This window comes from Molothrus ater, chromosome 10 (genome assembly GCF_012460135.2).
Source record: "Molothrus ater isolate BHLD 08-10-18 breed brown headed cowbird chromosome 10, BPBGC_Mater_1.1, whole genome shotgun sequence".
NCBI lineage: Eukaryota > Metazoa > Chordata > Aves > Passeriformes > Icteridae > Molothrus > Molothrus ater.
The window spans coordinates 16800930-16821917 of record NC_050487.2 but is presented as its reverse complement, the minus strand read 5'-3'; the positions used below and the strand labels follow the sequence as shown (position 1 = coordinate 16821917).

The 20988-nt window shown below is 46.1% G+C and overlaps 1 protein-coding gene across 2 annotated transcripts; it reads left to right on the top strand.

The window, feature by feature from the left end:
* Positions 1-228: 228 nt before the first annotated feature.
* Positions 229-18878, top strand: EIF4E2 (eukaryotic translation initiation factor 4E family member 2). Of its 2 annotated transcripts, XM_036389009.2 has the most exons (8): positions 229-307; positions 1047-1161; positions 2287-2421; positions 5209-5313; positions 8121-8273; positions 8381-8517; positions 15854-15932; positions 18403-18878. In XM_036389009.2, exons 1-7 carry the CDS (start codon positions 288-290, stop codon positions 15897-15899), a joined length of 711 nt encoding a protein of 236 aa, XP_036244902.1. In that variant the 5' UTR covers positions 229-287; the 3' UTR covers positions 15900-15932; positions 18403-18878. The 2 variants fall into 2 exon arrangements, with proteins under 2 accessions (XP_036244902.1, XP_054371914.1); XM_054515939.1 differs by lacking the exon at positions 15854-15932.
* The last annotated feature ends 2110 nt before the right edge of the window (positions 18879-20988 follow it).

The window sequence follows — 20988 nt, the reverse complement described above, 5'->3', positions numbered from 1 at the left end:
TTCTCAAACTGTATTTACGAGAGCAAAATTAATTACGTTAATAATTTGTAACTCTCGGGCTCGCTCGCCGGCGCCAGCCACGCCACGCCCAAGATGGCGGCGCTGCCCTGAGGGCTCTCCCGGCAGCGCGTTCCCTTCCCCGCCCGCCGTGCGCGCTGTTACGGCTCCGGGGGGAAACGCGGGAGGGTATGGCGGAGCCGCCGGAAGCGGCGGAAGAGTTTCGCGAGCGGACTCAGCAGGGCGGAAGTCGCTGAGGCGAACGGGGGTGGCGGCGGCAGCGAGCGACGATGAACAACAAATTCGACGCGTGAGTGTCACCCCCGAGCCCCCCCGGCCGGCCCCCGCTGCGGGGCCTGCACGGCCCCGAGTCCTGCCGGCGCCTCCCGCCGCTGCTCCGGCGCCGGGCGGGCCAGACGCGATGAGTCACGGGCTACGCACAGCCCCGTTCCTGCAGCCGGGGCCCGGCCCGGCCCCGAGGGGACGCGGCACCGAGAGGTGTGGGCGGTGGGCCGGTGGCAGGCCCGCACCGGGGAGTCGCGGGTCGCCTCGTAGCCACGCTTGTCTCTCGCCTTTTCCGGCCCTTGGCAGGGAATGGGGGGGGGCGGAGAGACCTGTGGGGTGCTGGCTGCTGGCGCGGTGTCTGCTCGCCCCAGGCGCTGCCTCTGCAAGGCTGGGGGGCGTGGGGAGCGGGGCGGGCAAGAGTCAGCAGAGGTGCGGTGACAGGTCTTCGTGTGGGCCCCCTGAATAGCAGGGAACCCTAACAAGTAACTGGGGTTTCCTGTGGCCTATCATTATCCAGCACAAACTGCTTGAGTTTATTCCAAAAAGCTGTTTCGTTGTTCACTTCGGCTTAAAAGTGCTTACCCAAGATGCCTGTGATGGGCATGAAAGCAGAAGTGGTTTTTACTGTTTGGGTTGTCAAATGTAGATGTCCAAACTGTGGTGGTCCTTGTACCATGGAGGAGCTTTGGAGCAGAGAACTACCTGGGCTTGGTATGAACCTTCTCAGCTGTGTGATGGCTCTCTTTGTTATTTTTCTTTACCAGATTGAAAGATGATGATAGTGGAGACCATGACCAGAATGAGGAAAATAACACACAGAAAGACAGTGAGAAGGAAAAGAATGATCGTGAGAAACCACAGAGTACTACCAAGAGGAAGGTATGGTGCTGGAATCTCACTCCTCTGCTAGGGCATGGTGTGGCACTGCTGGGGAGTCAATCCTCAGTTCAGGGATGAGGAAAATATGTCTTGGAGGGCTGTGGTCTCAGTGCATTGTTACTGCTGCAGTGAAGACTGAGGGACTATGTTTGATTTCAGTAATTTGATGGCACTTTTGGAGGTCTCTCATCTGAGGGGTGAATGCTTCCTTCACTAACATAGCTGGTGCCCTGCCAGGCTTTGGAATGGAAATGAGAAATAAGGCTTTATTTTCATCCAAAAACAAATTTGGAAGAGTACATGGGGAAAGGACTCCTGTCTGACAGGACAGTAGTGGCTTGAAGGTGGTTTGGCAGGCAGTGTTTGTGGCACTGTTGAAATTACTTTTAAGACATGTCCATGTGTGTAGTGCAGCCTGGTGAAGAAGGCATAAGGCATATATCTCCCCTGGTTTGTTTTTTTTTTTCATCTTGTTTAGGAAACAGTCCTTGTTTAGGATGCCCCCCGTGCTCTGTCTGAAGCAATGTAACCCTTGTAAACTTGCCATAGTCAAGAGGAAAGTAGAGATTTAAACCCTGGTAACTCCTGTAACAATATCAAATAGTACAAGAGCTTTGATTGGGGTTTTCTCTGTAAGTTTTGACTGCTGGTTAATGAGCTCTCATTAGCCTCTTTCGTGCTCATTAGGAGTATTTTTAATGAGAAATCAGTGTTTTGGAAATTGCAAAGTGATCACTGCCCACTGCTGGTGATGGGTTCTGCCAAAGCTGACATAACAAGTTCTTAGATTAATCTTCCCAGAGCACTGGGGTGTTGGTTGCTTAAGGCAGTTGGTGTCACCAAAGAGTTTTAATTGCAATTGAATCATGATTCATTATAAGTGGGGTTTATCCTTCCCAGAGGAGGAAAGTGTCTTTTTATTTTTTTTCCTTAATTTGAAAAAGTTAAAGGTCTCACATTTCCCTTTTTAGTTTGTCTTTTTTTCTTCCTTTGAGACAGGCACAGGACTAAAATAATTCCGTCACGATGGCTTGAATGGTTGCTTTTCTATGCTGTAAATGCAATTTTCCCCATTGCCCCTTTTTAGAGGAGCATGCTGGGGTAACCAAGGCTTTGTGTTTGCAGGCTGTGGTGCCGGGGCCAGCCGAGCACCCCTTGCAGTACAATTACACCTTCTGGTACTCGCGGCGCACGCCCGGGCGGCCCACCAGCTCCCAGAGCTACGAGCAGAACATCAAACAGATCGGCACCTTCGCCTCCGTGAGTACCCTGCTGTCCCCTGCGCTAGGAAAACAGTCCAAAATCAGGGAAAATTCGGGGGGCTAGAAAGAAAGGCTTAGTAGGGCCTGGGAAAAATGTTAAAGGTAGGCCCTGGGAAATGTTAGGCCTTGTGTTTGCTAGATCGTGTGAAAGTGCACCTGTGTAGTCAGTATATGATAAATTATATGATTGTTAGATGTGATTAGATATAATTATTGTTTAAAGAGTCATGAGAGACTATGTTAGGGGTTTGAGGGGGATCACGAGAAATCCGTGCTTGGATGAAATCAATGTGTACAATAGAACAATGTAGGTTTAATAATTAATATGTAAGTTATATAATGATAGAATATAAAACATGTTCAGCTCGAAACCATGTTGGGGTCAGATTTGGGTCTGTGTACCCCTGACACCCAGAGCTCGTCAATAAAAGCACCTGCATATAATAATTTCGTGATGATGTGTTCCTGAACACTAACACTGTCACTCACACAGCCTGCTCCTCCTGGCCTGCTCCCTGTGTGCTGCTGCTCCTGGTGGCAATGAGTGATTTGCCAAGGCAAATGAGCTCTTGAATTTCAGCAGGAAATGTGTCTTTAGCACTTTTCCTTTGCCCTGTGCTAGACCTCTGTGCATGGTACTAGTTGGAGTAATAATAGAAAAAAAAAAAGCGCAGCCATGCAGTTAATTTATGGCTGGAGCAAGAGAAGAAGGAACAGCTTTTCTGTTCCATTTCTGTGCTGTCCCTCACACACTTCCCTCCACCCATATTCCCAGCACAAAGACTGTGTTTGGAATCTGGTATGCTGTATTTGCCAACAGCTGGTGGCCTGTTGTCTGTCTCTAAGTGATGGACAAGGTGCAGTTTGATTTTGCAGTCAAGTTCATTGGAAGGCAAATTGCTCTTCCTTTCTCCTTCCACTCTGTGGTTGCTTGTTCCTGGAATAAGCTTGAGCATGTCCTGGACAGGCTGTGTTGGGTTTTGCATGATGCTGGCAGAGTAAACCTGCCCTCAAGAGCTCAAGATCTGTAAGCAAAGTAAGTCCCCATTACTTGTTCTAGAGATCAGGAAGTCTGTTGGCTTTTTTCTTCCTTTTTCTTCTAAGTCTGGTGTTTGCCCAGTTTTTTCAGGGTCTCTTATAAATGTTAATTTTGCCCACCATTATGTATACTCTGTAATATGATGATTTATAAAAACAGCCCTTTATTCCTTCTGGAGGCTGCCTAAAAATATGCCTGTCTGAGAGCTGGGTTGTGTGACTGTATCCACACAGGATAAGGGTGGGAAGAAGAGCCTGTTGTTGTGGGTAGTTACTGCTCCTATTAGCCTCTGTGAACAAGTACTGTCAGGTCAGGGGGTGAAAAATGTGGCTGCCACTTGGTGTTCTGGCAATAACTTTTCAGTCTGATAAATCAGTGTAGACTTAACATTGATTTTTACCTCTTTAGAGGAGAACATCTTGTTGAGTATTCTGTTGTATTCTGTTGAGTATTCTGCTCTTTGCTACGGAGAATTTGTTGCCATGGTTGGCTACAGTTCTGTTAGGATGGAGAGAGACTGGCCAGCATATTTGATAATGTGTTTGGGATCAAATTTTGTTTAAGGAGATGGAAGAGCAAACTTCAGAAAGAATTGTCTAGCTGAGTCTGTGGTCAGATTTATTCCTGGCTTTTCAGTGGAAAGCTCTAAAAGCTGTGAAATGCGAACCACTAGAGGGCACATTCCTTCACTGTGGGAGTGTGATTTCCCCACGGATGTTTGGACGTGCCTGACAAAAATAGATTGCTTCTGACCCCTCCTCAGTCTTGGTTCGTAATTTTATTGGCTATAAAAGCAAATTCCAGCTTGGATGGCAAAGGTCACAGATTGGAGTGGAATTCCAAGTGCTGACCAAGTCATTAAGGTCTCTGATAAAGTGCTTGGAGTGATGTCTGCCCCCTCCAGCTGCACTGCTGGTCTGCTTAATAGCTATTGTCTTACTGAGTAGAGTCTTCTTAAAATATGGAAATTCCACTTCCACTGCCTTGTTTCACTTTAAAGATCCATCCTCTCTCAAATCCTTTCTTACCCAGAGATTCTCAAAAGATAAATATGCTACTTTTAAGAACTATAAAAAATAAATCCCTTGCCTTACAGTCAGATTGTCTCAAGCAGACAGGGTGCCAGAATGGAACTGGTTGAAGTGAAGTGGTCCAAGTGTACCATGGCAGACTGTAAAAGGAAGTAAGAGGTATTTAAATAAAAACTCTGAATAGTGCCTTCTGATCTTAAATTAGCACCAGAATGTATATTTTTTCTTAAAATCTGCATACAATAAAACTAAATTTAAAAAAATGGTCTTATTTGAAGGCTTCCGCAGTTTCCATGGTCACAGAGAGCAGTGGTTATGCAGGGTAAAGAGGCTTCGCTGTAGCTGATGCCTTTGACACGTACCCAGTGATTGAAAGTTTGGGCAGTAGGAGTTAAAAGATATGTTTGGAACTGTTGTCCAGAGCAGCTGTTACCTTAGTACAGATTTCTTCAGACAAGCACTGAGTGACTTTAGAGGCACCCATTGAATGTTTCAGGCGGTCACCTGGTAATGGAGGCAGTCAGAAACAGGCACCCAGGCTCTGACACTACTGTTGCCTTTTGTGTTGCCTAATCAACACCCTGGTGACAGAGAGTAGAGCAGAAGAGGGGAAGGTGGCTCTGGAGAGCTGGTGCAAAAATGGCAGCCTGTTCCTATAGAAATCCCGACTGTGACCAGTTTGAGCAGCCTCACTGTGTGGTTGGTGTTGTTGCAGGTGGAACAGTTCTGGCGGTTTTACAGTCACATGGTACGTCCTGGGGACCTGACAGGCCACAGTGACTTCCATCTTTTCAAAGAGGGCATCAAACCCATGTGGGAGGTGAGTTGGAGCTCTCATTTCTGCCTTGATATTTTCCCGCAATATTTTGGAAGGAACCTTCTATAGTAGAGGAACTCTTGTCGTTAAGTGGCACGCCATTAGATTTTCTTGGGTGGAATCCTTTTGTCTGGGTTTCCTGTAAGCTTGTCCTCAGAACTCTGTCCATGTAACCTGGCAGTCCTGCTGCCAGAGAGGGAAGATGGGGAAGTTGCTGGCTGCACCCCAGCAGAGGTTGCTGAACTGCCATTGCCAATGGAGGGGGGACCCCATAGCTGCCTCCAGTGACAGCAGTGCAGGGCTTTCCTCTGGAAGGACTGGACCTCTTCAACAAAGCTTATAAAAACCAACCCCCTTTTTCAGTCAAGGAGGTGCATATGGTTAAAAGCCTGCACACAGAGCTGGAGAAACAACTTTGCCTTTTATTTACTATTAGCTTTTTTTGTTTGTTTTGGTTTGGTTCTGTTGTTTTGGTTTGGTTTTGTTCCAGGGCACTTTAGTTTGCTTCTATTTCCATCCAAATCTGTTAAAAAAAATTTTAAAAGAATCTTTGCCCAGCAAATAATTCTCCCAGTTCCTGGCCTGCTTCCAGCAATGACCAATAGCATTCACAATATGGGTATTTTATGTGTTTCTCTGAAGTACCTAATTATACTGCTTGGTCTTGAGAAATTTATATGTGACCCTCATTAGCAATTATTTTAAGCAAGGTATTTTATAGCCAGTTACTGCAAACACTATTTATATAAAATGTTTAACCCTCTTTGCACTCCTGGTGAGCAAATTCCTCAGACAATGTGTCGACCAGAGTCCCCAAGTTAATGATACCAGAATTTCTATAAAGCATTTCCCAGTAGACGTTTTAAGATGGAGGTGGAGAGATTCTTTAGTATTTTTACTTCTGGCCCTACTTCCTTCTTATATTTCTAGAAGAGGACCTGAGATCTCACTTCTGGCCTTCCATTGCTGCATGCTTTGTAGGGCTTTTTTTATGCTTCTTTCTCTTCCAAACCAGTCCTTCGTTACTGTCATTCTTATAGGTACATATGTGCCTGTGTGTAGCTCTGATCTTTTTCTGCATCCATCTGTGCCTTTTCTGGTAAAGTCAGAAGCACTAAGCATAATAATCCCTGGTGATTTACTGGGCTGCAGATCATTATTATTCTGGTGAAGGAAAATCAAATGCTTGACTGAACCGAAGCTTGTTTAACCTGAAAGAAAACTAACAACAATCATAAAGCACATGATACAGCATCTGCCTCCCAATCACTGCTCTCTCTCTAGCTTTGAACCTGCTTAAGCCACCTTTGAGATATTTTTAGCAATAGCACTCTCTTCTGATGCCCATTAGTCACTGTGGAAACTTTGAAGAGTTAAACCCAGCTCCCAGGCTGTGATGTTCACAACTTGGAAAACAAGGATACTTAAGAGAAAGCAGTTTGCTTCTCACAGGATTCTGCCACTTTCTTAGAACTTATGTTGATTTGGGTGGCTCCTGTCATGCTTTGAGGTTTGTCTGGAGCTGACACCTTCCCCTTTCAGTCCAGTACATACCTGAAAAGTAAGAGTCAGGTGAATGCTGCTGTTATGCTGACACTTCCATGTTTCCTCAGGATTGCTTTGTTAGCACTTGCTGTGTCTGAGAGAGCAGACAAATGTTTAGTTTTATCTGAGCCCTAGAGAAGCTTTAAGGCGAAAATGAAATTAACTTTATTTCATTAAGAAGGGTTGGGCTGCCTTGCCTGGCATCTTCAAGGTGTGTCCCAGCTTGGCAAAGGGGATTGCTGGGGATTTGGAGAGGGATGTCCTGTTTTGTGCAGTCCCCTCTGAGTCATTCTTTGTTCTCTGTTTCTGTCCTAGACCTGTCTTCCCTTACCCTTCCTAACTGCCACCTCTTTGACTTGTTCCTACCTCTCTGTCTTCAGCTTTGGACGGAATTTGTTCCCCTCTCACCTTGTAAGATTTCCCAGCTACAGTGTTGTACCAGAGAATGCCACAGTGTTCTGCACAGAGGAGGAGCTGCTCTTTGACATAGCTGTGCGTTCTGGGGAGCAGGGGAGGCTGTAGCAGTTTCCAGCTCTTTGTCAGCTTCAAGATACAGAATCACAATATTGAGGTGACAGACTGGGTGCTTAGCATTAATTTTTTCTTTTACTTTCTCCCCTCTTTTTGGTTATTTCCCTGGGTCACCACAGGCTGGGACAAACATTCAGCTGTATGGTGTGTGATAATGTGAGAGAACAGGGTGGTCCTTTCTGTGTTAGCACAACTTGTGAGCCCATTCCTGGGAATGTGGAATGAAAATGTTTATCATTTTTTTGCTTGCTTTTAAAGTACCGTTTTGCAAACCCTTTACTGGCCTTCCGTGCCCTATGATGAGGGGGTTCTCCTGTTTTACAGGCATCTTGTTTTACAGCAGAACTGCATGGACAGGGGATTAGACAAATGGTGACTCTGTCTCAAGTTTAGGAGTAGTTTTAAAGTCCTTGCGTCTGGATCTGTTTGTGCAAATTGGTAGTCTGGTGTTAGTCTTTGCTAGTGGGATCAAAATACTAGAACTCAAGTCATCAGGGCATAGAACTTGGTCTGGAAGGCTGAGGGCCATTGTTTCAAGTACTTAGTATTCAAAGTAAGTGGTTTTCCTCTGTCTCTGCTTATATGGGGGAGAAGTGAAATAAAATGCTTTTGCTTGAAAACACCTTCCTTGCCCCACCTAATCAATATCTGCTCCTGTTTGTGGCTCTGCTGTCTTTTGGGTAGCAGAAAAATAGCTAGGAGAAAACAAATCAATTTATTTCCCCTCTCCCTAGGATGATGCCAACAAAAATGGTGGTAAATGGATTATCCGTCTGCGGAAGGGCTTAGCATCGCGGTGCTGGGAGAATCTTATTCTGGCCATGTTGGGAGAGCAGTTCATGGTGGGGGAAGAAATCTGTGGGGCCGTCGTCTCTGTCCGATTCCAGGTGAGTGCTTTTGAGAACTGTGCTTCCATGTGGCAGGGCTGCAAAAAGTGTCCTGTGCTCACCTCTCCCTCCCTCCCTCCCTCCCTCCCTCCCATGCCGTTCCACAGGAGGACATCATCTCCATATGGAACAAGACAGCCAGCGACCAGGCCACGACAGCCCGGATACGCGACACGTTACGAAGAGTGCTCAACCTACCTCCCAACACCATCATGGAATACAAAACCCACACCGACAGCATCAAGTATGTGTGCTGGCCAGGGGGGTGCTGCAGGGTGCATGTGTGCTCGAGCAGCTCGGAGCACGGCGCGGGCCTTGGCAGAAGTGCTTGTGTGCGTTAGGGCTGCTCCTGCACACTGAAGTGCAAACAGCAGCGTTTGTTGCCAGCGTGCTTTGAAAGCCAAATTCCTGTGTGGTTGTCGTGGGTGTTTGGTTCTATGAGCAAAACCTTTTTCTTTTTTAAATGTATGATCCAGGGTTGTTTTAACAATCCACCCAGCCTGTCACTTGGGTGATGGGCAGCCCAAAGTGGGACTGTGGCTCGATGTATTCAAAGACAAGATTGCAGTGGGGGCAGTAGAATAATTTGAATAAATAGAGATTCTGGGGAATAAAGTGCGGAAGCTAACAGGGATTTATAGTGCCATTAGACTTATAAATGGTCTTGGGAAAGTGCTGTGTGAATTTACAGTGCTGTACAAATGATTTCTAATCATAATAAACGTCATATATTAAGTCTTCCAGGCCCTGGTGACAGAGGCTCTTTAACAAGACTAGAAGATCATGGTACACAGAGAGCACAGCTGTATTTTTAAATAAATGTATTATAGCTTACCATATCAGGCCATTCAGGGTGACTTTTATTTCCCACAAAGTGATGAAAAATTGCATATATAGGTATTAGTTAGAAGTGAGTAATATGTTGTTTTTCTTTTTTTCTTAAGTGTATTGTAAACTAATAGGTCATAACTGATTAAACTATAAACTGATTAGGTCATATTGGTTAAATTAATACTTGAAAAGGTGCACACAGAAAAATAAGTGAAATGAGTAAGACACTGATGGGGCAGAGAGCTTTCTAATCTTGCTTGTAATGAAGGTGCGAGTATCTTTCATGACTTTCTTTCATCATGCTGGCTTGTTCCACATAATCATTCTGTCATCAGTCTGCTGTCAGACAGTTTGATGGGATCCATCCTGGTTCTAGCACACAGCTGGCTTCCAATTTTGAGTGTGGGTCACTAGTAATTATACAGAAATCTCGTTGAAACTGCCTGTAAGCATTTAGTGTTCCATGTGGCCCTCCCTCCTGTGTGCTTGGAAAAGAGAAGAGAAAGAGATTTTTTCTGTGATTTTGCCACTAACGTTTCTCGTGCACTTTTTGCCAGGAGAGGGCACTATGGACTCTCTGTCCATGCAGGGAAATAGCACTGTGCTCATGTGGACACGCAGCAGGGTATTTTACTCCTGTTCAGCAGCAACTGCAGGCTGCGGTGATGCGGCTTTGTGGTGAGAGCAGGGAGGCGTTTGACTTTTCTCAGTCTCTGTAGTAAAAGCTGTGTGTGGAGCCAGCAGTCCTAAGCTGTGGTGGTGGTTCATGTAGCAAGTGTAGAATGGGAGTGATGTGGCCTTTCCCTTGTGAGCTATCATGACCAGCACTTCCTAGCACAGAGAATGCCTCTATAGCAGTGTTTGTTTTTGCTCTGGCAGGTGTAAGGCCTTGAGTGATGGTGCAGCCAGCAGTGTGGCCTCATTTCCCTACACCAGTGAACATGCTGTGCTTCCTGCCCTCTCTTCCTGCATAGCATCCGTGTTTCATTTTGTGCTGCTGACGTGTGGTGCAAAATGAGCTTGTCTGAGAATAACAGGTGTTGGAGGTATCAAGTTTAGTAGCTCAGATTACAGCTGGGAGCAATTCTTAAGTAGAGGCCAACTGGCTTGTCTCCCACTCATTCTTCTGTGGGTAGGAGTGTCAGTAGGAATTGCTTTGATGATGTCCCAGTCAGGTAGGTCTAAGCAATTAACCTTCTGCCATGTAGGGCATCATGAAAGCCCCTTTTTTCCCATTGCCTAGCTTAAGCTGCAGCAGTCTGATTGCAATGCTCTCCAGCATCTCCTTCCAAAGGCACTGGTGTAAATTCAGAGCAGAAGTGCTGTCAGTGGAGTTTCTGTGTAGTGATGCACAGACCAAGTTGTGCCTCTCTTGCCTGGTACCAGCAGGCAGCAAGGGGCAGCAGCTGCAGAGAGGTGATGGTGACTGCTTTGTGACAGAGAAGAGCAGAACAGCCCCAGCTTTCAGTCTGACTCTGCTTGGATAAGCTTCATATCATTAAGGTTCTCTCACTAATAAAGAATCTCTAGTGTAACTAGTTCTATCCTCCATGAAGTCTGGCTCCTTTTCCTCACCCATCTATCAAGTCCTGTTGAAATACTGTCCGTCATGAATAAACTCCACTTATGCTGCACATGTACCATGTGATTTATGACTGGGGAGGGCTTTCTAGCCAGCACTCTATATTCACACTCTGGCTGTGTTTCATGAAAAGCTCTAATGGAAGAGCTGTGCTCTAGGCTTTGTCAGGGCTGCCTTTTGAGGGGGGCTCGTGGCATTTTTCATTTGTATGGGCTGCATCTCTCCACTAGAGCTCTGCTCATGTGCAGGGTTTGATTGGCATTGATTGTGCTTCAGGGAAGGGAGCTTGCTTAGCAAGAAAAGAACAGGTATTTCTCAAAACCTTGACTTTTAGGTAGTGAATTGACCTGGATTAGCTTTTGACACACTGTAAATGAATGCTTCTGTAGAAATTGCTAGCATGCCTCTCACTGTGGAACCTGAGCCCTGTGTTTCAGGTTTTGTATATTCCTTTTGTGATGAAGTATTTCATATTAAATCATTTCTAGACACCATTTTTCATGAGTTGTCAGTAAGGCTGCAGCCCCCTTTGTTTCAGAAAGTGGTGGTGCTGTCAAGCTGCATCTGAAAAGTACCTGTTGCGTCACAGCCATTCCAAGGAGCTGTTCTGCATTCTGTCCTTCCTGCTCTCAGTGGTGGGGCTTGTGCATTTAGCTAGATAAGCAGATCTTTCATTGCAATTTTCCTGTGTTTGTCCTTTCTCTTGCTCGTGATATTGACGAGCTGCCTAAATCCCAGCAAGTAGAAGGGTCAGCCTAGTCTGTATGAATTTCCAATCTTGCTAGGAAAGCTAGAACAATCTCTTAGACTCTGCTAAATTCCAGGAGATTTATAGTACCTTAGACCTTACAGTGCTGAGCACCTGAAGAGAACATATGTGACATTTTGTGGGCTACCTTGTTTCAGTAGCTGGAGAGAAATTGCTTCTCTTTGTTCCCTCAGAGGTGCACTGAGAGAGGAGCACTCAGATGCAGTGAACCACTTAATAGGTTCAGTTCATCTATGTTGTTAACCTTGGAGGTGACAAGGTCCAGAAGTGACAGTGACTTATGGACAGTGGTACTTCCTGTGGCTTGGAATTAAAGGCAAAATACCCAACCTCTTTTGCTGCTGTAGCAGCTGCACTTTTTTTGAAAGCAGAATGTGATTGCCAACCACAGCCTGGCTATGTCTCAGTGAAACCACTGAAAATATTCAGGTACCTGCATGTGTGACTTTTCACATGTGACTTTGAGCATTGCAGCATGAAGTTCGTGGCTGCCTTGCCCTGTGTGGGCTTATCAGCCTTTCTTTTCTGCACTGATAACTGTGTGGTCAGTGACTATCTCCTTTCGTGAGAGCTCTCACCCACAACACTGTCCAGGAATCCCAGGCAAATTCAGCAACACTGCTTCCAGTGCCAGGAGAGGCCAGAGCAGTGAGCATCAGCAGGTTACCACTGAGCAGGCTGGTGTGGAAATGTTTTGGTTGCTGTGTGACATTACAGATTGTCCTGTCAGCTCTAAAGCAAGGCTGCTTTTTCTGGAAACAAAGCTTTGCTTATTCCTAAGTGCCTGCTGCAGTGAGAGCTGAGCAGGGTATAAAACTATCCTTTCCTTTCAAAGTCACCAGTGATAACTAATGGGATGGCTCGAGTAAATGAGAAGAATAGTTGATCTTAATAGAGCTGGCACTGGGTTCATTTCACTGCAGGCAGCTGGAGGAAATGGCCTCAGACTATATTGTAGGTAGGAAACAAGAGGATATCCTATGGAGGGAATAATGCACTGTAAGAAGACTGCAGGGGTGAGGTTCTCAGGACAAAAAAAGAGGAATGGTAAAAAAGTGAGGAATTAAGATGAGAAATCACTGTGGAAGTGACAGGTGTTGCACAAGAAGATCAGTGTTTACGAGACAAGTCAGCTGCTGGTAGGGTGCTTGTGAGGTCTCCCTTGTCACAGCAGAGTTCAGCTAATCCTGTAACTGTTGTGGTTTTAAAACACTGGTTTCCCTTTGCTTGCTAATTTCCAAAACCTTAGGAGAACCTCTCAGTGCTGCTGTTCTATTTGTGTCACCTGTGTCTTTGACTGTGCCCTAAATGGAGTGGGCAGGGTTAACCTTGCCTGAAGAGAAAAGGTGTGCAAAGGGGACCCTCACACATTGTCTGATGCCTGTGAGGGGAAGGCAGGGTGCCTTGGGTCTTGCCCGCTCTAGAGCTGCATTGTTTCACCCTCATCCATTCAGGTCTGAGAGCAGGAATAAAATCTAGAGGAGAGCAGTGAGGTTCCAGATCTGATAGCTGTCCTCTTCTCCTGAGTCTCTGCAATACTGGCTTCATTCATTTAGCACTCCATTCTGCAGTTCCAGTAATGTTTCCAGGTGCTGAAAGTCTAAGAGCACTTGCATAGACCTGGTCTTTGAATTGGTGGATTCAGTGATTCATTCTCCATCAACATAATATGCTTTACTCAGAAGTGTCCATGACTTTGTGAAAGGCTTCCTTATCTTGGTGGCCTGTCTCTTACCAAAAAAGTGCCTATAACCTATTTATTTCATGGTTAATTTTTTTTTTTCAAGGAGGTCAGTTTGGTTGTGTTTATTTAATTGTGTTATATTGCCTTTGCTCCAGGTACTGCCAGACAGGTGACAGAATTATTTCAGGCTAGAAGACTACTCTAGATGTCTTTTTCAAGCTGTTAGTCACCAAGTTCTTGTCTGGCTGGGAACAAATCCCAGGGTTATCACCCAGGAAGAGGTTGAGCTGCTCTGGACACCCACAGAGTGTAGTGAGTGGTCAGTGTGCTGGGAGGTTCCACTGGGCTGGCAAAAGAGACAGACCTTGGTGCCCTTTGTAAGGTACCATAAGTGCACTCAGCTCTCTGGATCCTTTTTAGCTGAGGAAGGAGAAGGTAAGGAGCAGGGTTGCACAGAGAAATACTGGAGGCAAATTACTGGGACTTAACTAAGGATGTTTGCAGAAAACAGCTAGTGCTGCTTGCACAATAGTGATTTGGAAAGCCCCTTGAAGCAACTAAGACTGCCCTTCCTCTTTTTAATGGAGTCTTCCTCTTTTTTTTCTTTTTTATTCTTTTTGGGGAGATAGTGGCTTCTTTTCTCTTTTTTTTTTCTTCCAACTTACTTGCTGGGGCTAAAGGGAGCTCTGTCTGGGTCCTGACCCTGGGCAGTGGGGAAGAAGGTGGGAAATTTCAACAGTTGTGGGTCAGGAAGGAGTGTGGAAGAACAGCTCTGGCTGGCTTTGTTTAGCCTGCCAACGTTTCCATTTCCCATCTGTTCAATGGGAATAATCTAAGTGTTGGGGATCAATTCACTGAGTATCTGATTGCTGTGCAGACAGTATGGCAATAAGGTACTAAAAATGTCTATACATAAAAATAACCTCTTAGACTCTCTGGCACTGTGCCTTTGGCATGTCACAGGTCATAAAGATTCTGCCAGATGAAATTAACTGGCAGCCTTGTTCGGTATGGAATGAAAGCAGTTTGCTCTCCTAGTGTAGTTTAGGTACATTAGGGCAGACACATCCTAGTGGATTTTTTCAGTCAAGTCAGCAGATAGTTGGAGTCATTAGTACTATAATACATATGAGGGTCTTGAATTAAAAATTCTTGGCTGGAAGAGCTTTCTCTCTATGTCTGTTGAGGACAGAGATGAAGGACTGTGCATGATGTTATTGGGATGTTGGAACAAGGAACTCCTTAGTGTGAAAGGGGTAATAAATTATCGATCATGATGACAAGTAATCTGTCCTTGTGTTTCTTCTGCTGAGAAGTTACAAGTTTGGGAGAACTATGGGAGAGGAAAGAGTGATTGTGGGTGATGGGAATGTGGTAGAGATACAAGGGAGGTTGGAGGGAAGACATGAAGGTGGAGACTCTTTGACAAGTCTGGAAATGTGCAAAGATTACCAGCAACTAAGAGGGCTTCAGATTCAGAGTTTCTCATCTCCCTAACTTTCTTCTGAAGTGAGGCTGTTGAACTCCAAGGTCTTTGTGTTTATTTGGGTTATGACTGGCTGGGAAAGAGCATGTGACACCTGGGCTGCTTTTGCAAATTCCATTTGGGAGCTTGACTCTGAGGCTCAGATAAGAGCCACATTGGTGGTCCAGTTGTGGCACAGGTGCTGACTAATACAGGGTTTCCATTTCTGGACTCTCCTATTGTGTTGCAGTGGCCTGATGAGGCAACGCACAAAACAAAATGTGAAGTAGCTGAGAAGTACCAGCAAAAAAATCTAGAGGGTCGTCTGAGTTTATCATTGACCTGGGTTCTCTTTAAGGTCCCTCCAGCTCCATGGGACTCTGTGGCTTCAGAAAATGGCTTGGCATGTGCTGTAGGCACCAGTACTGTTTTGCTGGGCATGGAGAACTATGAGGTTCTTTGATGTCTCTGATCCTAGAAGATAATAACCATGCTCACATTAACCTCAGCATGTTTTCCCTGAGAGGGTTTTCAGTATGCTGCCTTCATAAAACCGACAGCAATTTTTCAGTCTGCTGCCTTCATCCATCAGGAACGTTCTCCACCAGGGAATGCAGTGTTGGACCTGTCCCTCTAACTTATCTAAAACATTTTCATTTCAAATAGTTGTGATGTTTTTACTGGGTCGTCATTAACAACGCAGGATTACAATGCGTAATGAGACTTCCTAATAGCAATTGGATTCTGCTGCCTTATTAAAGAATTTTGTAAGAACTAAGCTGTGTGGCATTGAAAGAAGCCCCTTTTGGGGGGATTACCTGCGTATGCAGTATGTGGCAAAGCATGAGGCCAGTAACTGGCTGAGTTTAACCAGCCAAGGAATGTGATAATCCTCCAGAAAGACGTAACATGGGCTATTTTATGAGCAATAGGAAATGGATATTCCATTTGTGCCTAGGAAGGTCATACCTGTCTCTGGGTATTAATGTGGCTTTATCACCAGCAGCCAGTGGGACGCTTCATGTCTGTGCAGAATGCTTTAGCTGCCTTGTGCTGTCAGATGTTTGGCTGGATTTTAAGGATGCTTCTATCCACTAGGACTATCAGAGAATATTGCCTTGCTCTCTGAAGACAAGTGCCTTTTAAACGTTATTGAATGTTTCTGCTCTCGTTAAAAGTTAAGAAGCCTTTGATCTGAAGTGCTATTTTTTGGTTTTATTTCATTTTTTTTTTCCCTCTGGCTTGCCAGGGCCTGGGAGGAGTTTCATGGCCTGGTGAACAGCAGTGGCCGCTGATCGAACGCTCCCCCTCCCTCTGTCACACCCAGGGTAGGGCCTCATCTTTCTTCCTATGTGACTCCATGGCATACCTCTCAGCTTCCAACCTTCTTCCCGTGGGCTGGCATGTTCTCTTGTCTTATGGGCCTGATGGTGGGCCCATTCTGCTATTTGTTCTTTTCCAAAGGTCAAAATTACTTTTAAATTTTTTTTTTGACCAGACACCAGCATTTTCTGTTGAAGTGCTGTGTGCTATTATGCTAATGTGTCCTTCGTGTGTATGAGGCACTTGTATCCCAGACCTGGTCCCAGGAGGCTGAGAGGTATGTCTTCAGCTTGGGTGTGTTGCCTAGGGTTGACTGTAAGCAGGTATGGAGTGGTAAATGAATCCTAAGCACATCCAGAGGGTGGACACTGAGAGAGGCACCTGGGGCCTGACACACAGCTCTTTAACAGTGGGCTGGAACAGAATAAATTAATTGGTCAATAAAAGCTTGTTCAGGAAGGACACCCAGTAGCTACTGTAGGTAGAAATAATAATGTTGTGACTAATGAGACAACCACTCTCTCCTGCTGGTAGTCAGCCAAGATGTGCAGAGAAGATAGCCAAGGTGAGCCCAGGGCTGCTGGGAGCCTCACAGCTCAGATTGTTTTTCCCTGCAGTGCCCAATTCCCTGACAGCAGGCCCTTAAGAAAGGCCAGCAAGAGGCCTGGCCATGAGAGCTGGGTTGATTGTAGCCAAGTGGGATCACTGGATTGCTGAGTGCCAGAGCAGAGGAATCTGCTGGAAGGAAGCATTTACATTGCTCAGTTCCCATAACTGGGCAGTGGAATGTAGCTGCTCCAGCACAGCTGAGCTCTGAGGAGCTGCTGGGGATCCCAAAACCTCCCTCAACAGCATTGGGCGAGCAGTGTTATCATACCTTGCTCTGAAGTCATGGGTGAAAACAATAACCTCTCTCTCCTCACAGGTTTGTTTTTTTGTGAGGATCAGTGTTTACAAAATACTACGCAGGCACTTGGTAATGTTGTTATTGTTAGATGACATTCACGTGTCCTTCTGGAAGAGCAAACCAGCTCACTTAATGATATACCAGGCTCTGAAGGGTACAGGAAAACAGTGGCAGTGTTCATTTAGCTCTCATCTGTATTGGGTGGTCTGTGCTGAGCACGGATGAGCAGAGGGCCTGGGGCACCCCAATAAAGGCAGAAGGAGGGAAAAAATAGGGAAAAACCTGTCCACTAAAGAGCTACCTAAAGTATGCTGTCCTCATGAGGTAGATGGCACAGGTGAAAGTCTAGTATGGGATAGAAAGCCAAACCATTGTTGCAAATTAACCAGAATCCAGTTAATGAATCCTGAATCACATTTCCAAATAGCAGCCTAGCCTGCTCTTCTAGCAAGTGCAAAGGTGAACCCCAGTCTTCTGCAGCATGGTTTTTGCTGTCGGGTCATAGCAGAGTAACTTTTTAAACTCTGAAAAGTGGTTTTTACTTCCTTCTGTTCTTCCAGTTCTCCAGCTCACCTCCTGGAGGTATTCCAGCCTGTGCTGGTACTGCTGCCATGTAGCTGCTGGCAGCACACCATGATAGCTCACAGATTTGAGTGGAATTTCACAGTCCTGCACAGCACCTTGCTGCTGAAGTTGCTGCCTTTGCTCTTCAGCTATTTGATATGTCCTGGGGCATCCCTAAATGTTTTGGCTTGGGCAACTTACAGCCCTGTCCTTGTTTATGGGAAGAGCTGCCAAACCTATCCTCTCAAAGTAATTGTAATCTCCTTTTTTTCAACACACTACCCATTAATGTGGGAGTATGGTTTGCCTGTTGCTGCTGCTCACAGGCTGGCAGTAAGCAATAACAGATTTCTGTAACCTGCCCCATCTTCAATTGCTGCAGTGCCATGAGACTGTACTGAGGGAGCTTGTAGACCAGCACTCCTTCCTTGGTCAATAGCCCCTGTGGCTGTACTCTGAGTGTGTAGAAGCTGCTGAAGCAACTTGTCTATTTAAACTTGAGGAAAACACCCTTTTCAGATTAGATACATTTAAGGTAGGAGAGATCAGAGAGCTAAACTTGTTGACAGTATGACTAAACAGGAGGGACAGAGGCAGGGGGAGGTTGGTCTGATAGTATATTTGTGTTCCAGTCAGAATCCCTGAGATAAATGTTTGCTAAGGAAGAGACCTTGCAAGTTGTTTAAACAGCAGAATCCATCAGGGAAGTTTCCACGTTCTATCATGTGCTTTGCTCACAGGAGATGACAATTTTTTCTTCTCATTGAAGGGGATGAACCAGGATCTCCCTCTGTTCCAAGGGTTCTGGAGTGACAGCTGACTTGTGTGAGAAGTCAGCTGTAGAAGTAGTTAGGAAGATCTGCATGGGAGATTTAGCAAGTGTTCATTTTGAGTGATGTACTGGGATGGCAGCACTGGTGGCTGTAGTGAGGAGAATGGGGAGGTGCTGTGATCTGAAGGAATGCACATCTTTAACCACGTTTTTTCTTCCCTCTGTTTTCCAGGGATAATTCAAGCTTTCGAAACACAAAAATCACATTGTGAGAACAAGAGTTGGCACTAAGCTCCTCTCTCCGTGTTGAAAGCACTGAGAGTGGCCTCCGACCTCTGAAGGGACTCATGGGCCACTCTCGAACTCCTCCCTGGGGGAAGGATCCACCTGAAGCCCTCCAGCAGCGGTGACAATAGAGGCCGGTTTTGTCTTACACAAACTTTTTTTTAGCAGCGGGGCGGGAGGCAGCCTTTCAATTAGCAGCGGGCCCTCGGGGCCGCATCTTGCAGCACTTTCCTGTCTTTCTCTACATGGCACGCAGGATCTCTGGGATTCTGCCCCAACATCAGAGCCTTTTGCTGAGGGATACCAGTATTATAAATCTCTCTGCAGCTGGGAGGAGCATCCCAGTTGAGAGTCAGCCCTGTGGTTTTCAAATGCCCCTTTTCAGTTCTGCCAATAAATTATTGGGTCTCTTTGTTTCTTTCAGTCTTTCATTTTTTGCTGTGTGAAATTCAGTGTGGTGGTATTTCTCTAGGCTGCTTGCTTTATCTTTGCCTCTTCTTTATACTCCCAGGTTAGCAGTGGCTTGTACCCACCCCTATTTGTTGTGGAGAGGGATTTGAGCTTCCCTTAAACCAAGACAAAGAGTTGTTTGGTATTAGTTGCCTTCATTCTGTCTGTCTCGATGGAGAGCCAGCAGCGCTGGCTGAATTCAGGGCCAAGCCTGCTTCTGTTGTACACTGGGGTTTGTAAGTCTCTGGCCACCTGGGAAACTGGGCCCCCAGTGGGTTTAGCAGAAGAGGGCGATGGCCCAGCCTGCTGCTCAGAGCTGCGTGACAGCTGTGACCAGAAGAGGGGCTGGGAATGACCCCCTGTCCTCTGGGGTGAGCCTCAAATGATGGGCTGCTGCCTGGAAAGCCAGCATGGCTGCAATTTGGATGCCACGGAAACAATAGGAGCTAATTATTTCTTCTGATTCTGCTTGACTACAACACTAATTGTACTCATTAACAGCTCCAGCTTTTTTTTCTTTCCTTGGGGAATCTCACAATTGCCTTTCATTTTTAATGGAGCCTTTGCCTTGGGCCCAGGAGGGGAGGCTGTGGCCAGTGATGGGGCACATCTCCTGCCCCATGTGCTCTGTGCAGTCCCCCAGGAGAAGGGGCTGCTTGGGCCAATCTGCTCGTGACTGCAGAACCAGCAGCCCGTGTCTGGGACAATTACCAGCCTTGGAGCCTGGGAGACATTCAGCCTCATGACTCCAATTGCAAATTCCTTGTCTTACTATTGAAGTCTAGATTGAAAGCAGCCAAGACTGGCAGAGAAGAGAGTTTAAAATATTCAGTCTTCTGAAGGGTTTGTTTTCTTCGTTGAGAGTGTCAGTTCTAGGCTGTCTCTAGGGACATTCCTTGCACTGACAGCAATGACTAAGTGCTCCCCATGGTCAGGCAGTTAGCACCTGGCTGGGCAGGGAGCAGGGCTGGTCCCCAAGCTGTAGTGGCATCCCTCTCTGTGTTTCTTGAGACCCATGGTCCTGTTCCTGCTTTTGGCGCTTGTCACCAGCTCTCAACCAAATGCTCTTTTCCAGACACAATTTGTTTTCCCTGCTGCGGGCAGGTACTACTATGGCTGCTACTTAAGATTCCTTTTAAATACAACTCTCCCCTGCTGCTCTCCAGTATTTGTTAGGCGGGATTTAGTTGTAATTGCATTTTGGCAATCTAAGCAAAAATAGCCTTACAAGGCAGGGCTGAAACATTAGCTGCAGGTTCCTTTTATTCTCAGCACATTTAGCTTTTTGCAGATGACATCACTTAGGGCTTTATCCTGTTGTTGTGCCCAGCTGTGCGTCACGTCCACCTCTGTTATTTCATGTTCTCGCCCACTTCTTGCCTCTGATGCCCCTTGTCTAAGCTGGTGCTGATGAGTGCAGGCTTGCTATTAAATCTGAAAATGCTGTGGTCCTGCTGTGCTCGCCCTCAAATGCGCTTTGTGAGTGAGCTGTGGAAGAGCCCTTCCCAGGGAGGCTGTTCCTCTCCTCCCACTGCCCCCGTGGTTGAGATTTAGAGGAACTCAGCAGAGGTTCCTCTTGCTCAGCCTTGAAGAGAGTGCGCTGGCCAGTTGTGGAGTTTGTCCTCTTTAAGGCTACTTTTCCTGAGGTCAGGAAAAAAGCAGTGGTTGATCAGTGCCAAGCCAGGGGCCTTCTATAGCCTGGAGGGGGATGGAGCCAGACTGGTTTTTGAGCTGGACTTTTGGTTTGTGGTCCTCTGCATCCTGCTAATGAGAATGGTGAAAACACCGGTATGAGGTTGTTTGGGAAGGGAAAGAGCTTCTGTTGAGCTCTAGATAAAGGTTTCAGATCCTCTTCATTCAGGAAGGAAGCCTCTAGCCATGGGAGCACCAAATCTGCAGTGAGTCAAGACCTTTCCTGTTTTCGTTATCCCAAAGGCTTTGAACACCCTTCATCTTTAAATCCCTGCAAAGTAGCCTTTGGGGAAACTGGAAGATCTTTGAACCCTGGAGCTCAAAAGAGAGCATTCCCTTGAGTTCTTCTTTCCTAAGGGGATGCTGAACTGTGGTGGGCTCATGGGCCCTG

Excerpts from the sequence above, each read along its gene's own strand:
- EIF4E2 (XM_036389009.2), top strand. The coding sequence starts at position 288 with ATGAACAACAAATTCGACGC. Across the intron at positions 1,162-2,286 it reads AGAGTACTACCAAGAGGAAG|GCTGTGGTGCCGGGGCCAGC; the intron begins GTATGGTGCTGG and ends TTGTGTTTGCAG. Across the intron at positions 8,274-8,380 it reads TCGTCTCTGTCCGATTCCAG|GAGGACATCATCTCCATATG; the intron begins GTGAGTGCTTTT and ends GCCGTTCCACAG.